Here is a 17,151-nt window from a genome sequence, read left to right as displayed (position 1 = left end):
TATATCTCGAGTCTGCTACTACGCGCACCAAGCGTACGAAGCACGTATGTAAGTGTTCTTCTTCCCGGAGACAGACAGCACCGAGGTACATAATAATGGTGGCATCTTTTCAGAACAAAGCGGTGTCTCCTCTCCTTGGAAGACAGGTTTACTTTGCCACCCCTCTCTCTCTCTCTCTCTCTCTCTTTCAGAGAAGTAAAGCGGGAGAGCGGATCAGTCGGAACGAGATGTTTAGCTTAGCTTCAGTCTCTTTGGGAGTTCTATATTCAAAGTATTTCTTGTTGTTTACAACAGTCACAATGCATTCTCCCAGAAAAATGTTACAGATGTCAAGTCTAGGTTAGTACTTGATGCATCAGCCTGCAGCATCAATCAGTCACTTGTGGCAGTTCTTTTGGGGTGGGGAGACAAGACCAATGGAGGGCAGGGCCAGTCCACTGTCCTCTCTCTCTCTCTCTCTCTCAATTTCTTACAATGATGAAATCAGATAAGCAGGAGGAGGCAGCAGCCCCTTCCTGCAGCGTCAATATAAAACCCATTTCTGTGAAGAAAAAGAGAGAAACCAGATGGAGTAGGCCAACCTTTTCACATGTTCCGGGCTTTCTGCTTGGAACTTTTTGTATGCGTAAGTAATTGTTGTCCATTTAGAAAAAGGCTTTGAAGAAGGCTTTTCTGCTTGGGTACAGTCGTATGAGCAATTAGTTATTAACAAGAAGGTTTACTGAACTCATGATCGAATGCTGCAGGATTCAGAAGAGGGTGCTCATTTTTCTATCACTTTTCAGCACAAAAAGGTGTCGACACAAGAAGTTAAGGCAAGACAAACCTTCATCTTTCGACCCCATAACCTTCATCTAGTTATATATATGACGCTTGCCTAGTCTCCACTTAGCACTGACATCCTCCCCATCCCACTCTGTTTCTTCTCTCTCTCTTTCCTCGTTCAGTTTGTGCCTGGTGGTGGCTCCGGAAACATGCATTCTACGGCGTGGAGAGCCGTGGTCATGGTTGCCGCTCTAGTTCAGATTTGCTCCTCCAGGGAGCTGGAGTCCAATCTATCCCACCCAAACAGGATCGTCAAGTTGCCTGGCCAACCTCAGGTCAGCTTCCAGCAGTTCTCAGGCTACGTCACAGTGGATGAGCGGAAGCACAGGGCTCTTTTCTACTACTTTGCCGAAGCAGAGATGGATCCGTCCTCAAAGCCTCTGGTTCTCTGGTTGAATGGAGGTAATACAACATCTTCCTCCCTCTCAAATGGAACAATTAGCTCATATGCTTCTTTTTCAAAGGGAAAAAGAAGATGAACAAGGTTCTGCCTTTTTCATCAATAAGAGAAAAAGTTCTCTATAGAGATCAATATCAGATTTTTTTTTCTCATCTTTCTTTGATTTTAGTTTCTTCGTTGGTTGTGATTTCATCTTCATAGGGCCTGGTTGCTCTTCTGTTGGGGTTGGGGCATTCTCTGAGAATGGGCCTTTCAGACCAAAAGGTGAAGTGCTGGTGAGGAATGAGTATAGCTGGAATAAAGGTATGAAGCTGCAGCATCATTGATTTTATTCTTACAGCTTTTCTTTGTGCTGGATGCACTTTCCTGATGAGAGAAAAAAGAAGGCAGTGGTTAGTTACTTCTCTCCCATCTGCAGAGGCAAACATGCTGTATTTGGAGACACCAGCAGGAGTTGGCTTCTCTTTTTCAAGTGACTCTTCTGACTATGAGGGGGTGAATGATCGGATTACAGGTACTAATTTTGTAGCTTGGAGCTCGATAGAAGCTTTCTGTAAGAAAAAAGTTTCACAAGAGTTTTGTGCAAATTGTTTTCTTACTGATGCTTCTCAGAACACAATCTCTTGTTTCTTCTGGAAACAAAACCAATTACTTGATTCAGCATATCATTTAGCAAGCTGCAAGATGAGGCTGACTCTTCATTTGTTTTCGCTTGTGAAGCCAGGGATAATCTTGTTTTTCTGCAGCGCTGGTTCACAAAGTTCCCACGGTACAAGGGCAGGGATTTATACATCACTGGAGAAAGCTATGCAGGTGATGAAATTGCAAACCTTCACCTATTGTCTTGCTAGAAAAAGTTGGGCCTTTCTTAAATTTCAACAACTCATGACTCTGGTTTTCAGGCCATTATGTTCCACAACTTGCTCAGCTCATGGTTGATTTCAATAAGAAGGAAAAGGTCTTCAACCTCAAAGGCATTGCTGTGAGTACTAGAACAATCGAAATGATTCACCAAGTTGCTACATTTGTGCATAAAAGCAAGTTAATTCTTGCTGTTCTGTTTGATGTCTGCTACAGCTGGGTAATCCGGTTCTTGAGTTCTCAACCGACTTCAACTCAAGAGCAGAGTTCTTTTGGTCCCATGGGTTGATATCGGATACTACATACAGAATCTTCACTTCTGCTTGTAACTACTCACGCTACGTCAGTGAGTATTACAGAGGATCCCTTAGTTCAATCTGTCAAAGAGTGATGAGCCAAGTGACGAGAGAAACAAGTAGATTCGTCGACAAATATGATGTCACCCTTGATGTTTGTATATCATCAGTTTTATCGCAATCCATGGTTCTGAGTCCTCAGGCAAGTTTAGAACCTATATAACAATAACATCAATGCATGTCAGTTTATGTCCTCCGTTTAGTGATCTGCAGCCTCTCTGTATATTGTCTTTGACCTTGCATCTGAGGCATATTGTAACTGTGCTGCAGCAAGTTACCGAGCGAGTAGATGTCTGCGTCGAAGATGAAACCGTGAGTTATCTCAATCGGAAGGATGTGCAAGCATCACTGCATGCCAACCTTATCGGGGTGACAAAATGGACTGTTTGCAGCAGGTATGCAGAAACATTGTCTTGAGATAAAACTTGAGCTCGATATTTCTTGAATTCCTGAATTTAAGATTATTTCTGGTCTTTATCCTTGGTTCAATTTGCATATCTGGAACTATCCTTGATAACATGGTACATTTGGTGGTATTCAAGTGTTATCGAGTATGAGTTACTTAACTTGGAGGTACCAACAATTTCGATTGTGGGTTCGCTTGTGAAGTCTGGAATCCCGGTGTTGGTTTACAGGTAGTTTAGTCCCTAAAGTCCATCATCGTTGAACACATTCAGTGGTTTCAGGAACCAAAAGGATCTTATGCTTTTCATTTTCCGACTGTAGTGGTGATCAGGACTCTGTCATTCCTTTGACCGGTAGCCGAACTCTTGTGCAAAGACTGGCAAACGAGCTTGGCCTCAAAACAACAATTCCATATAGAGCTTGGTTTGAGGGAGAACAGGTAAACAAAATCCAACAGGCAATTTGTTTCACCATGTTCTTTTGTGATTTGAGTGATCAACTTGGAACAAGTGTGGAACTTTGGTGTCGCAAAATTTTCTGCAGGTTGGTGGATGGACTCAAGTTTACGGCGACGCGCTTTCATTTGCTACTGTAAGAGGAGCCTCTCATGAAGCTCCATTCTCACAGCCTGAGAGGTCTCTTGTGCTCTTCAGAGCATTCCTACAAGGCCGACCGCTACCAGAGACATTCACATATGCGCCCTGACAGGTTCTTCAGCAGCATTAGGGTGTGCATTGTAAGTATATGCGAGTTTCGTGTCGATTCCATGGTATTCCTGTGTGCTTGAGCTGATGTCTAGTTTTAGGTAATTAGTGTGGAAAAGGCACACGAATGTGTGTTTTGTCACCGGCTTTTGTAGAATTCTGTCTCGTGGAGAAGCTACTTCATCTGTTCAACATCAAAACAATGGAGTTCAAATTGCATTTCTTCTTTGATTTCAAACTTACTACAATGACAAAAGGATCACTGAAGCTGTTCTTGACTCAGAAGTCAGCAAGCTAACTGTAGCATGATCAGAAAAAGCTTTTTTATTCTTTTCAGTTTTTGCACTTTACCGTCGGTATATGATTGCATACTAATTCCTTAAATTATCTTCTTTGCATGTATATGTGATCTTAAAGGTTGGAATTTTACCATCTTTCTGTTTAGCTTTTCAGTATCAACAACTGCTGTTAGGTTCTGAGTTCATGTGAATGAGATTGAAGAAATTATTTCCAAGTAAGAATTTAAAAGGTTCAGATATTAATGTGCAGAACAAATCCTAACAAAGGGAGCATTTTCACTCATATTTGCAGATCAAAAGAATTCTTCAAATAAGAACAGGGCATATTCATTGAAATCCCGAACTCTAAGCTTCAATTCCTCAAATTAGCTGATGATAGTCTGATCAAACCCCCCATCAGCTTTGATGTTTCTTGCAATCTGATTCCTCCTTTTACAGATCGTAGCTGCCAAATTGCAATAGAGAGATCCAGCAGTAGAATTTGTAACAATGGGACTCAGGAAAATGAATGCCATTAAAACAAGAGAAGCAGCTTCAAAATTATGATTTCATCCTCCATGTCGTATGCACTGTGATATAGAACAATACATCCTTTAAATTCTTGAGATAGAACAAAAGACAAATGACATTGTGGCAGCAGACACGCATGCAGGTTAGAACACCACTCCAGACCTTGGACTGCCAGCTCTTAAATGACCCAACCTAACTTGTTCTTCTCCCACGAGTGTTCCACCGCCAAGTGGCGCTTCATGGATCTCAAAAGAAGAAGCACAGACAACAACCGAGTGCTACTCGAAGAAACACATTGTCCCAAGGCAGATTTGGAATCAGCCAGCTTCCTCGGCGTAAGCAGAGACGAAACCGGTTCTTGATCTGAATCCTGTGGCAAGTTGAAGAGTTAAAGAGTGGCGTGTGGAATCTTCTTAGGTGAGATGGAAAGAGGGCGATCACGAGAACCTTGGGCTTGTTTTCTACCCATTTATTCCTTGCCTGCATTACTTGCCTCCGCTCCCTGTGCTTGTCTCCTCTGTCGCACGACTCGCGCCATCTCCGCTTGCAGCTTCTCTCTATCTCCTCCTCTTTTCTAACCTCGTTGGATGATTGCCTTTTTCATGGAAAATTGGCACTCAAATATGATCTTTAATCAAATGCGACAAAATTAATTTAACTTTTTATTTTATTTTATTTTGTTGCATTTGAAAGTCGAAGTTATAATATGTTATAGAATATTATTTGTTTCTTATCTTACGTTTAAATTGTGTCTCACAGTCCTAAATCATTCATCAAAGTCTTCTCTTCCCTACTTGTGGTATACTCACTGATCAGACTGGAATGCATGGAGATGTATCAGCTGTGAGCAACAACAACAGAGGTTTGAATACAGCTCACTCAATTCCTTGATCTATTTCCTTCCGAATAAAAATAATATTTTTATTTTTTGTTGCAAAGTTACTGATCTCATTAATCTTAGTAGGATGAACTTATGGAACTAATATGACCCATAATTCCCTATATAAATTTTTATGTACAGTATATATATATATATATATATATATATATATATATATATATATATCCTTCCGAATATTTAAATCATCCATCTCTTTGATAATCATAACTACTCACAGTTGACTTCATCTAAAAATATAATAACAAATTTAAATTCCTAAAATACTCATTATTTTCACCTTTTAATGCAGTAGACTAAATTAATATATCTGAGAAATATTTTTATAAACCTCGAACATATATATACATACAATCTTGCCTTTTTTTTATAGATGGATTTGGCATGTATAGTATGTATGCTAATGATAGGAACAACCAAAACTTGCCTGACATAAGGTGACTGCTGCATTTAACTTTAGCTTTCCTTTTGGTTTTCACTGTGCAGATGCTTATCCATAGCTCTGTCGCCTTTGGTAACTGCTAGCAGATTATGGAAGCTGGCAGCCTCACATCCAAATGGCCTTCTGCATTCAACCCGGGAAGAAGGGAATGGCATTCAAGTCTTCCAAGAGATGGCTGGTCCAATCTCCCTCAGCTAATGCTACCCCCTTCTTGTCTTGTGTTCCTTTTTCCCCACCCCAAACAAAACCATTTTTAAGCACCTCATCTCACATCAATCTGACAGACCTTGTGTGATGATTACCGTAGCAATATGGACCACAAGCAAGCAATAATGCTTGCATGATCTCTACCATCTTGTTACCACTTTCTTTACATTTCATTTCATGAGAGATAAAAAAGAGGATAATAAACATATCAGTATATTCTTATTTCAGCTGTTCATGCAGCAGATGAAGGTATCAAAAATTGCATGAAAAGCTTCTGTAGTTTTGTCTGAGTTGTGCCAAAAGAGTTTTTAACTGTCTTCAGATGGAAACAGGGCTTGCTGCGTCTTATCTACATTCCTTTCCCCCTGCTTTGGGTTGGCCACCACCCCGATCTCCCTTAAACAAGAAGCGAAGCAAGATGGTTAAAGCCTCCACGATAACAAGACGAAGCCAAGTCTGTTTTGTGACATGGGAAAACCTTATGATCACTGAAAGAGAAGAGAAGAGAAGAGAGAGAGAGAGAGAGATCAAAACACCCCCTTTGTCACACGAAAGCTTCCTATTGCAGCAATGCCTGCTTGTGAAACCCAGTAAGTACACTGTCAAGGTCACATAATTAAAGAAGAGAGGCAAAGGACTGTGTGAAACTCGATAGTACACTGCCAAAATTCACATCATTTAACTAGCCATGAAGCTGTTTGAAGAAATTGAAGGAGAGAGGAAGGATGAATAGCCTTTACATTATTTCCTTCACGGTCATTTTGGGAGTTCTGTCAGCTAACATGACCAGCAACAGAAGCAAAGGAGAACAGCAGCAGTACGTCGCAACACGTTCCCTTGGAACGACGAAACGTTTCAAACCCATCGCCCTCCAGGTGGAGTGCGAGCTCTGAGGCTGAGAAGTGTTGGAAAGCATCAAAACCGGACCTGGTAGTTGTACATGCATTGTCTTCTTCCCTTCCGCCCGGAAAACAGGTAAGTGAGAAGAGCAGCGATGTTTTCGAGAATTGATGGCGGCTTCTGGATGGATGACGGTGGAGACGACGACGGCCCTGTCGCTTGGACAAGAGGAAACGCCTCCAGCTCTAGCGGAGGGGGAATGGGGGAGCCCAAGGAGGACGAGCTCGGCCTTTCCGGCTTTAAGTCCATGCTCGTGGACGACTGGTACGTCGGCGCCGCCGCCCACCACCCCTTCGAGGCCTTCCAGACTCAGCAGGACCTCAAAGACGTCGCCTTTCTCCCGAATCCCTCGCCCCATGAGGCCCTGTTGCTGCCACCCGTCGATAGCCTCGACCAAAGCCAACCCTTTTTCTCGTCGAGACCTGCCCTTTCGTCTGTCTTCAATGCCTCGAACCATTTCGGCGTTGGGGTTGATCTCAGGAGCGACGCGCCGGGGTTTCTTCCGGCAGTCCCGGTTTTAAATTCCCCTGACTTGATGAACGGAGGAGGTGGCGCCATCGATGGAGTGTTTGGCTTCGTCGGAATTGGAACCAGTGGACAACTCGGTTGTCCAGAGCTGAACCCCGCAAGCCAATTCTCCGGCGCCCTTCTGCTACCTCCTGCCGAGAACTGCTCCGTTTCCAGCTCTGGCACCGCCTTCTGCCCTGTGGGCTTCGACAGCTTGGAGAATTCACCGTTTCTCAACCGGTCCAAGGTGTTGAGGCCTTTGGAGATGTTCCCTACAGCGGGCTCGCAGCCCACCCTGTTCCAGAAGCGGGCGGCCGCCGCTCTACTGCAGAACTCGGTGGCTACTGCAGAAAAAGTCGGCATCTTGGGTCCTTGGGCGTCGAAAGGCAGCTGCCAAGGGAGCAGCAGTGTGGCTGCATTGGAGGAAGAGAAAGAGAGGAAGAGGAAAGGGAACGAGGTCGATGAGTTGGACGAGGGTAGCATTGACGGGTCCGGCTTACATTATGATTCTGATGACTTTGCCGGAGAGTGTGCCAAAGTTGAGGAGAATGCAGGGAATGTATTAGGTGGAGGAGGGAACAGTTCGAGTGCTGATGTCATGGTGGCCGACAGGGGGAAGAGGAAGGGTCTCCCGGCGAAGAATCTGATGGCGGAGAGGAGGAGGAGAAAGAAACTCAACGACAGGCTTTACATGCTTAGATCTGTTGTCCCCAAGATAAGCAAGGTGGGAATTATATGTCACCAGTTCCTTTACATAGCTTGCAAGTTCCTTTACTTTGTTTTCCCTTTCTATATGCTATTGCTTGAGTTCTGCTTTGACTATATGAGATTGATCTGAACTTACACTGAAGCTTTAAATTGTTGTAGTGCATTCAAAGTTTAGCTTCTACCCAGTCGTGCTTCATGGAGTTAGTCTTAAAATTCCATCCTATGAGGGGAACTACTGTCTCTAGGGGATTGTTTCGATCGTAATTTCATATGCTTATCATGTTACTTAAATTGATACTGAATTCTCATCTTCTGTACAAGAAACATAAATTTCCTGTAGTTTCATGTGAACTTGCCATGCTTATGTTTTGTACTTCAGGAATCTACTCGGTAGCAGTAGGCAACTATAAACTTGCATGTGTTCATCATCATCTCGGTTAATTTTAACTTAAGATGGAACTCTAAATCTTTTGCTTCTTATCTGAATCAACTGTTAAAATGACTGTTTCTTCTAGCCTTTATAGCGAATCAATTGTTGGCATTCCCCCTCTGTTATTGTAATAGTTGTCAGATCAGTGCTTGATTGGATGAATGGTTCCTCCTTGTCATTGTACATATTTGTCTTCTGTAATGAAACCGGTGTCCTGTGGGGAAATAATCCTGGCAGCTGCTGACCATTCTTCCTCGGGTCAGAATCTTTTCCATCTCAAATAGAACAAATTCAAAATCCACCTGCACATACATAGGGCAGGTCCCTGCATTTACAGGTGACACCTACCCATTCCAATGGATGGCAGATCTGACCGGGACAAGTGAACCAAATTGAGAAGAACATAACCTTCCTGCATGTGCTCTTTTTAATGTGTCTTCCAAATATTTAAATTAAGAGTTTTTCCGTAACATGCTTACCTTAAAGCCGCATCACCATCATGTAAAAGAATTATGATTGGAGTTCCTATGTCATCATGAATGAACAATACGCATCCTAAGTTCCGCCCAGAAAGTTCAGTACTACTTTCATTTACGATCAATATCTTTGTTAGTGTATTGTCATCAACATATATAGATATATGCTCATTTCATCATCAAGGACCACAAGATTTGGATGACAATGGTGGAATGACAAATTTTTAGCAGCTGTTCACCTCCAATCATGACTGTTTCTTTGTCTTTTGTCTTAATTTCTTGTGTCCTTACAGATGGATAGAGCTTCCATTCTTGGCGATGCGATTGAGTACTTGAAGGAACTTCTCCAAAGGATCAACGACCTTCAAAATGAGCTTGAATCAACACCTTCAAGTTCTTCACTGCCTACAACAAATGCAACGAGCTTGCACCCCTTGACTCCCACACTACCAACTTTGCCATGCCGTTTGAAGGACGAACTCAAGCACTGCTCGAGTTCTTTACCAAGTCCAAATAGTCAGCCAGCAAGGGTTAGTGCCATTAGCTTAAGCCAACTTTTTAGCATCTTGTTTGTTATCCAAAGTTTCAATTACCAACTTGGCTGCTAGAATTGGAAGTTATCTTAATGAACTATCATCATGATATTGTGCAGGGCATGCTTGTTATTTGTCAATTGCAGTCTTTATTTTTCTGGTTTACATTATATATATGTATATACATACATACATATATACACACACACACTATATATATATACATACATACACACACACTATTTTTCTGGTTTACATCACACACACACACACACATAATTAATATATATATATATATATATATATATATATATATATATATCATCAACTAATTAGATTGAAGATGACTTCATAGATCTTGGACATCAGTGGATAGTACCAGCCACGGTCTTCATTATCATGTATTATGCAAAACATAGTGCTACTCTTGATCTGGTTGAATTTGAGCATGGTAGACAGTGTGTAAACTCATCTTGTTGTGCATTCTATAGGTCGAAGTTAAGGCGAGGGAAGGCCGAGCCGTCGACATACACATGTTCTGTGCCCGTAGGCCTGGTCTGCTGCTTTCAGCTTTGCGATCACTTGACAGCCTTGGGCTTGACATTCAGCAGGCGGTCATCAGCTGTTTCAATGGATTCGCGCTAGACATTTTCCAAGCTGAGGTAAGTTCTCATTGGATGATGTTATCACCCCAACAAAGAAGTCACATTGTGTGTATGTGTGTATATATAGCTAAATATATCTCATTCATATGCCCTTATCTTTTTCAGCAATGCAAAGACCCGGGTGTTCTGCCTGAAGAAATCAAGGCTGTGCTCTTGCACTCTGCAGGTTTGCTCAACACAATGTAGTCAGCAATCAAGGTAGCAATTGCTTTGGTTCTCTGAGATGGATCTTGTATGCTCTCATCCCCAAGTGTTATCGGCAGCTCTTAGCATTAGTTATCCAGGGATGCTGCTGCTTGACCCTTATTCCTCTCTTTAATTCACTGAACTAAACTTTCTGTTCAAGAATAATGTATGAATCTTTTCTCAAGCCTTTACACTTTTGTTAATTATTTTTATTTTATTCCTCTTTGTGAACTATATATATATGTATATATATAATGTGGCTTCTTCTTCTTGGATGTGTTCATCCAAAGAAACGACACAGAATGAACAGTTCCTTCAAAAGGATCATTTGTAGGCTTTGTAGCTCACTGAGACTCTGATCCAACATCGGAGTTCTAAATCTATGATCTCACTTTGGACTTGCTCGGACCTTGCAGAGTTGCAGTACGTTTGTAGGGTTCGGCCAGGGGTGACAAAAAGCACTTTACGAGGATTGATGCAAGACCGCCATTGTCGAAGCTGATTCCCTTTTCCTCTTCCTTGTGACATCTGAGAGGACCTTCTTCTTGTGCCGAGAGACTGACAGCCAAAGCAATATTATGCTTATGTAGTTAAAGTATGTATGATATGCGTTTCTGGGAGCTCTTGTCCACATATTTTTGGAACCCATTCACCATCCAATCATCTGCTGGAAACTCGGATCATCAAGTCAACCATTCTGACTCGATATTCCTCTTTGCCTCGGGTTGTATGTCATGTCAGTCTTTCGAGATTTAAATCGTGAATAAAGTGGTGCCGGAATCATGAGGAATATATTCTCTGTCCAACTCTGATATCTTATTTTGTACATCGATTATTAATTTGAGGTGGTAAGTTCGAGGCTTTGAAATTCTTGTTTAATTATGTATATTTATATTCTAGAAAAATATCAAATTTATGAAGATATTTAAGTGCATGACTATTTTTGAATTAATAAATCTGATATACAATCATCAAACTAATATTTTAAATTTCTTTTATCAATGTGTGATGACCAGATATATATATATATATATATGTTCTCCACTAAATTACCTCGAGCAATGTTAATATGTGATTTACACAATGAATCATATTTTACTATGTTTTGCATCAATGATAATATGTGTTGTAATGATAAAATTTTGTTGTTTGATTGGGATGTTGACTTGGAGACAATCGAGATCTTCGTTTGCGTTCGTTTCTAAATGATATTAAAAAAAATTAAATCTTGTCTAATTATGTTAGAGTGTTTTAAGATCTCTTTGATGCTTAAATTAATTCAATAAATAAAATTTAAGTTTTTGAATCGTTAGGCTCATAGATACATTAATCTCAAATACGATTACGTGCATCTTTCATAGAGTCATGTTGCATCAAATGTGCGATAATTATAAGATGATTAATAATGTCTTGTACGAGATCATATTAGTCATATGTGGCTGAAGTAGTATTAAAATATCGACTGATCAAGTGTCGATCACGTCATTATTTTCTATTTAAGTTAATTTTTTTATGTTTTGTATCATTATGCGCGTTAAATTGCGAATATTTCGGGGTTTTTTACCTTTCTCTAAATGATAATTTATCCACCGTCAAAGCTAAGCCATCAAGACGATCAAGACCGTCGGATCCAGAAATCCTCAGAATTTTGTTCTCCCGCGCCAAGGATCGACAAGAGAGCACTCCGCTTCCATGCCTGTTCACTTCACACGACGACGACGAGGACGACGGTGGAGATGGCTTAGACCTGGAGAAGGAAACGGAGGCGGAGGAGAGGGCGGAAATCCTCAAAGACTGCTTTCTCCTCTTCGTGATCTCAGCCGAGGTTCCGTTTCTTCTGCTGCCCTTGTGCTCTCCTCTTTGCCCTTTCCCCATTGCAGAATCCTCATCGATCTTTCATCCGAATTCTTTCGTCGGAACAGCCAAGAAGGTCGATGTGGAGGTAGCGAAACCCATAGTTTCATGCATCCCCGACCTAGATTCTCAGTACGCAGGTGATTGCTGAAGCCGTTGCCCTCTTCCCATTGGTTTCGCCTTCGTCACCAATTGTTTTCTTATCGCTTCTAACGTTGATTTCATCTAATTCGTTGTTCATTGTTTTTCCAAATTCACGATAACGCTTCATGTTGCTGCAGTTTCAGATGGAAGTATGATGGAAATGGAAATCCTGCTCTTGTTATGTGATTAGGGTTCTAATTCTGTTATGTGATTGGGTGTTAATTTGTGATTTCAAATGCTGCTTTCAGTTTGTCTTTGTAATTAGGTGTAATATATCTGAGGACGCCCTTAAAGCTTTGGCTTTGCTCCTTGACATTGCTCTTATTTGGTAGAGAAATTGATGTATTTTCCTGGCATTTTGCAGACTTATCATCTACCGGACCTTTTTCTCCAGGGTGCTGGAAGACTTTTGACCTTGCTAAGATGTTGAGTTGTTTACACAACATGCTGGCCGAAAATCTATGGACATGGAAGATGTCATACATACTATCAGGTAATATGCCACATCAAACTCAGGCTCTCTTCTAATTTGTGTGCTATATGTTTTGTACCGTAATTCTATAGTTTGACATCCATTCGACGAGTGCTGCTTTCTGTTAGATTAATTCATCTTAACTAAGATTTGTCCATGCATAAGATTGTTAGCTTTCTTCCATTTAATATTTATGTTTTTGCGATATTTCTACATCTTTTTTGCTTCCAGGGAAGATATTACTTGTTTACTTGTATGTTATCTCACAGTGAAAGTAAATGTTTGTCTCCTTTCTGTATAGCACTTTGGATAATGGTAAGAAGTAATCTATGTGATGCCCCTCTTCCTGTTAAAAAGTCAACCATAAGACAGAATGAAACTACAAGTTTTTACTGCTGATGAAGGCAATCAAAGCATATTTACCGACATTTTCCTTTTAATTTCGTATAATTTACCCTTTAATACTAATGGCATGCCAAGTGCATGGGTTTCTGCCAATGCAAGGTCTAGGAAGGCAATATACATAATAGGTTATTTTCATGAATTGAGCCCTGATCTCTCAGGACACAAAAGAGCAATGTTGCTTGCCTTAGTTTTATTGTTTAATACTGTAAAATTAAAATTTCTCTTTGGCTTTACTTCTTTGGAGCTCTCAATAAATATACTGGAGAAATTCTTTGGCTCTAATTTCTTTGAGACTCTCAATATAGATATGGGATGGATAGTAGATTCTTCTTAATAATTTCTTATTGTGGCCTGTAAACCTTTTCTTCTGGTAAAAACAACTGTCTGCTCACATTCATTAGAGTTGAGTTGCAACCTGTTGACTACCCTGAAATTTTGATGGCCATAAAATCAGCCAACATTTGCATATAAGAATAATATTTGCTTCTTAGTTCCTATCAAATCTCTGTGTGTTGGGTGCCACGATTATGTTCTGAACATAATTGGTACTTTGCATATTTGCTTTTTATTACTTTTATTATTAATTGTGGGAAAATAAATATTTCCACTATGTTTACATGTGTCTCGCAAGAGAGGAACTATCTTGATATATTCCATAGCGGTGCTATCTTGATATATTCAAAAGGAAAGATGCAGTGTAATGCTACTATACTAAACTATGTATGTTTCTTGTCCTGTTTTAAAAGTTGGCATATTCTATAGATTCCAAAATTTGTAGTTCAGAATTCACATCACCTAGATAGGCTCTCTGGTGGTTTTGAGTGGGTGTACTGTTTGTTATATTGCTAACTTAGTTAGGTTTTAAGCTCCAATCTATGACATTCCGTATGAATCACAAGCTGTTCCGTTTTTGGTTTTAGCACTGTGATCAGGTATCGACATATTCTGTGACGTCTGTCATTTTGTAAAGGTTGTTGTTTGAAAGACTTGATTTTCATGCATGAAGATATAACTTTTATGCCTTATCCAATGACTTTTCATGTGACTTGGCAGACTATCATTTCTGCTTTTGGTTTGTGAAGTGAGGTTTGATTCAGCATTTGATGTCTGTCAAGCTGAAGTGGGTGTTCCTTGGGATGCCCAGTGCTCTTGCCTTTCCAATTATCTTGTATTTTGTTTTTGTTCATCTTTAGATGACAAATCATCCTTGAGGTAGTCTTTTCTATTACGTTTGTGCAATTGTTTTATAGAAGCAGCTGATATCTTGATTTGACATAGAAGCATCTGGCGTGGGGCTTGCAAGCTCATAGACTTGTAGTAGTGATTGAGATGTATCTGGTTGATCAAGCTATTGGATTTGTGGATAAATGTGAATTGGATTGGGACATTGTGGAGAAAGGTTGGTTGCAAATGTAGATAGATGGGTGGATGTGATGTGGCAGTCAAAAAAAAAAAAAAAGGAAAAAAGAACTGTGTGGTGAGATGATGTGATTGTTATATTTGAGCTGTTTGGTGGCTATTATTCAGTTGTCCTTCATGCCCAATTCTTCAAAGAAAACCTTGACCCTCATTCTTAATACAACTACTGTGGCAGTCTCATGTCATATGCTTTTTTAGGTTTATACCATTGTATATGTAATTCTTTAGCCTTTGCTTGGTACATATGATTCTTAATCCAGAGGTCACAATATGAGACTCATTCCTTGCTTTTGCTTTCATTTGAATCATAACATTTATATTTCCTTGGAACTAAACTCTACTGTGGCATTCCTTAATTTTAATTCTTCATATAACTAATATTTGCTTCAATAATTACAGCATGCTTTGACTTTGTTGACCTGTATGTAACCAAGCAGCAGATCTGGAGAAAGAAAAGGTTATCAATGATTGCTTCATTATTTTGTCTTTTTAAATCATGCATTTGTGGCTCTTAACATGTCATGCACATAGATAGCTCTTTATAACAGGGTATTTAATTTTGATAGCAATTGTTAAGACTTTTTTGTTTTAGGAGTACAATTGCAAAGGCTTCACATCAACTAATTAATTGGTATTTTTGGTGCTCTCTCTCCCTCTATCTTTCTAATTTTTGAAGATTCACATCAATTAACTATTGTTGGTACTCTCTCACACACAGACACACATGCACTAAATAATGCGACTGACTTTGATTTGAATCATATAGTTGGATCTGAATTCCTCTTTCATTTTTCCTGTAGGACTACTACATCTGTGTAATTGGATAAAATGGAGACACGTGATCTTGTACTTGAGTTTCATGGAGCACAAAGAAGGTAAGGAACCCTCATGCCGCCTTTAAGTGATGCTTTGACAACTCCATGCCATCCACGTGCACTCTCATTAGCATTCACCTGCAGAGGAACATAACATATTCCACGAGTAAACATAATATAACGGGTGCTATGAATCGAGCTACCTTCTGAACTACTCTGGGCAACAGCTTTGTGGTTATGAGGTTGTCAGTCTTCAAATATTAATTATATCACATTTTATGAATCTCTACGTATAGGTATAAAATATCTAAGCCTAGGAAAATATTTTATCCTGCATGCAGTGAATAGGTCCATATATGCTATCACAGCGCCCGTTTGGCTGTTTGAGATGAATAAAACAGTAACTCTTCTTCATCATGGAATTTGTCAATTTTGTACCAAATCTTTTAAATAGCTTCTGTGGAAAGATGTAGTGGAGAAAAATGTGATAGTAATTGCTAGCTACTAATTCTATTTATCTTTGAACAGGGAACTCTGTAAATTTCTCGAGGAGCTTCGTACTGTTTAACCGCAGAGGAAGATGGGACGATCTAATTGCTTGTTGCTTGTTAGGGACCAGCAGCATAAATTTCAGAGATGACCTTCTATTGGATGCAATGGTACCACCCCACCTGCTCGAGTTATGGATGCCAGAAAAGAAAATTAACAGGTATGACAAAACCAGTCTACAATTGCACCAGTATGCAGGTATGTCATCTACAGCTTAAATTCCTTCATAATTAATGTGACATAAGCCTCAAATTTGAATTCAAAGAGCTACTCTTTATCAGTCCTTTCTCTCAGAGACTCTAGTGCAGGTATCAGGAATCATGTAGTAAAACTAAAGGCAGAAAGAGCCGACGTTGGATCCCAGCACATGTTTCATGCTTCCTCGTTTTAGGGCTGCACGACGTTCCCGGACCACCCAGAGGTGACGAGGATAACGAAAAGAAGGTATAATTTTTTATATTACCGGCCTACTCTGGCTCCTATTTTTTAAAGACAACTAATTAATAACCGAAATAAGAAGAAGGTAAAGAAAGTTTAGTCCATTGTGAAGGACACTAACAAACAAACAAAAAAAAAGTAATTTACCAAATCTGATCCAGAAAAATATGATAATATAATCCTTCTGCCGTTTTCTACCATATAAAGCAGACCGGGAGGCGCTACAAGACAAAGGGCCGGGCTGAGCTTTAAGCGAAACCCGATGCGGGCACCCACTGGTGCACCCATCACTCGCGCACCGAAGCCCTCCAAATCATTTCCCGTCGCTTATTTAAACGCGGCTGAGCCAGGAAACGGGAAAGGGGGTCACCGGGTGCACCACCCACGAGGCGAGCGTGTCATCTGATCTTTTTCTTTTGCATACAGCCCGGAGAAAGAAAAAGCAATGTCTTTATCTGCTTTGTTATGTTCCGGCTTATTCTGGCGTGGTATTATGAAATAGGCGCCTCAGGTTTTACACGGAGATGCTAATTGATCGATCATTATATCATAAAAAATATACAGGACTATGAAATTTAATTTCTTAAGCACATGAGATAATATGAGAGAGCAAAAAAAAAACAAGGTTCATTGCAACAAAGCGATACGGGAGATGTGAGGAGGTGAGTGAACGAGATTTGTTGATTGAAGTGGACACGGATGACGGAAATGGGTAGGTCCCTCCATCTATACTTATCTGTCCT

General features: G+C 40.3%; 2 protein-coding genes and 1 long non-coding RNA gene across 4 annotated transcripts; all 3 read left to right on the top strand.

Moving 5' to 3' along the window:
• Positions 1-505: 505 nt before the first annotated feature.
• LOC103968580 (serine carboxypeptidase-like 45) lies at positions 506-3,774 on the top strand. 2 transcript variants are annotated; one of them, XM_065171060.1, is made up of 13 exons: positions 506-625; positions 747-815; positions 948-1,227; positions 1,427-1,528; positions 1,644-1,739; positions 1,946-2,038; positions 2,128-2,207; positions 2,303-2,584; positions 2,713-2,837; positions 2,985-3,077; positions 3,169-3,286; positions 3,391-3,583; positions 3,653-3,774. In XM_065171060.1, the coding sequence occupies exons 1-12, from the start codon at positions 590-592 to the stop codon at positions 3,550-3,552; spliced, it is 1,536 nt and encodes a 511-aa protein (XP_065027132.1). In that variant the 5' UTR covers positions 506-589; the 3' UTR covers positions 3,553-3,583; positions 3,653-3,774. The 2 variants fall into 2 exon arrangements, with proteins under 2 accessions (XP_065027132.1, XP_018675275.2); XM_018819730.2 differs by having other exon boundaries at positions 507-625; positions 3,391-3,774.
• A 2,763-nt stretch (positions 3,775-6,537) lies between these two features.
• On the top strand, positions 6,538-10,496 carry LOC103968579 (transcription factor ICE1-like). The gene is made up of 4 exons (XM_009381841.3): positions 6,538-8,038; positions 9,222-9,458; positions 9,953-10,123; positions 10,232-10,496. Exons 1-4 carry the CDS (start codon positions 6,902-6,904, stop codon positions 10,310-10,312), a joined length of 1,626 nt encoding a protein of 541 aa, XP_009380116.2. The 5' UTR covers positions 6,538-6,901; the 3' UTR covers positions 10,313-10,496.
• Positions 10,497-11,997: 1,501 nt separating this feature from the next.
• On the top strand, positions 11,998-17,044 carry LOC108951509 (uncharacterized). The gene is made up of 6 exons (XR_010501685.1): positions 11,998-12,137; positions 12,235-12,306; positions 12,675-15,063; positions 15,407-15,481; positions 15,950-16,414; positions 16,619-17,044. It is a non-coding gene; the product is annotated as an uncharacterized LOC108951509 (long non-coding RNA).
• The last annotated feature ends 107 nt before the right edge of the window (positions 17,045-17,151 follow it).

This window comes from Musa acuminata, chromosome BXJ3-10 (genome assembly GCF_036884655.1).
Source record: "Musa acuminata AAA Group cultivar baxijiao chromosome BXJ3-10, Cavendish_Baxijiao_AAA, whole genome shotgun sequence".
Taxonomy (NCBI): domain Eukaryota; kingdom Viridiplantae; phylum Streptophyta; class Magnoliopsida; order Zingiberales; family Musaceae; genus Musa; species Musa acuminata.
This window is presented reverse-complemented; position numbering and strand designations above follow the sequence as displayed.

What these genes read in the sequence shown, in the direction of transcription:
- LOC103968580 (XM_065171060.1), top strand. Translation starts at nt 590, where the DNA reads ATGTTCCGGGCTTTCTGCTTGGAACTTTTTGTATGC. An exon ending in GCTTGGAACTTTTTGTATGC is followed by an intron (nt 626 to 746) that starts GTAAGTAATTGT and finishes CGAATGCTGCAG; the next exon opens with GATTCAGAAGAGGGTGCTCA. An exon ending in GGTTCTCTGGTTGAATGGAG is followed by an intron (nt 1,228 to 1,426) that starts GTAATACAACAT and finishes TCATCTTCATAG; the next exon opens with GGCCTGGTTGCTCTTCTGTT.
- LOC103968579 (XM_009381841.3), top strand. Translation starts at nt 6,902, where the DNA reads ATGTTTTCGAGAATTGATGGCGGCTTCTGGATGGATGACGGTGGAGAC. An exon ending in TTGTCCCCAAGATAAGCAAG is followed by an intron (nt 8,039 to 9,221) that starts GTGGGAATTATA and finishes GTGTCCTTACAG; the next exon opens with ATGGATAGAGCTTCCATTCT. An exon ending in TAGACATTTTCCAAGCTGAG is followed by an intron (nt 10,124 to 10,231) that starts GTAAGTTCTCAT and finishes TATCTTTTTCAG; the next exon opens with CAATGCAAAGACCCGGGTGT.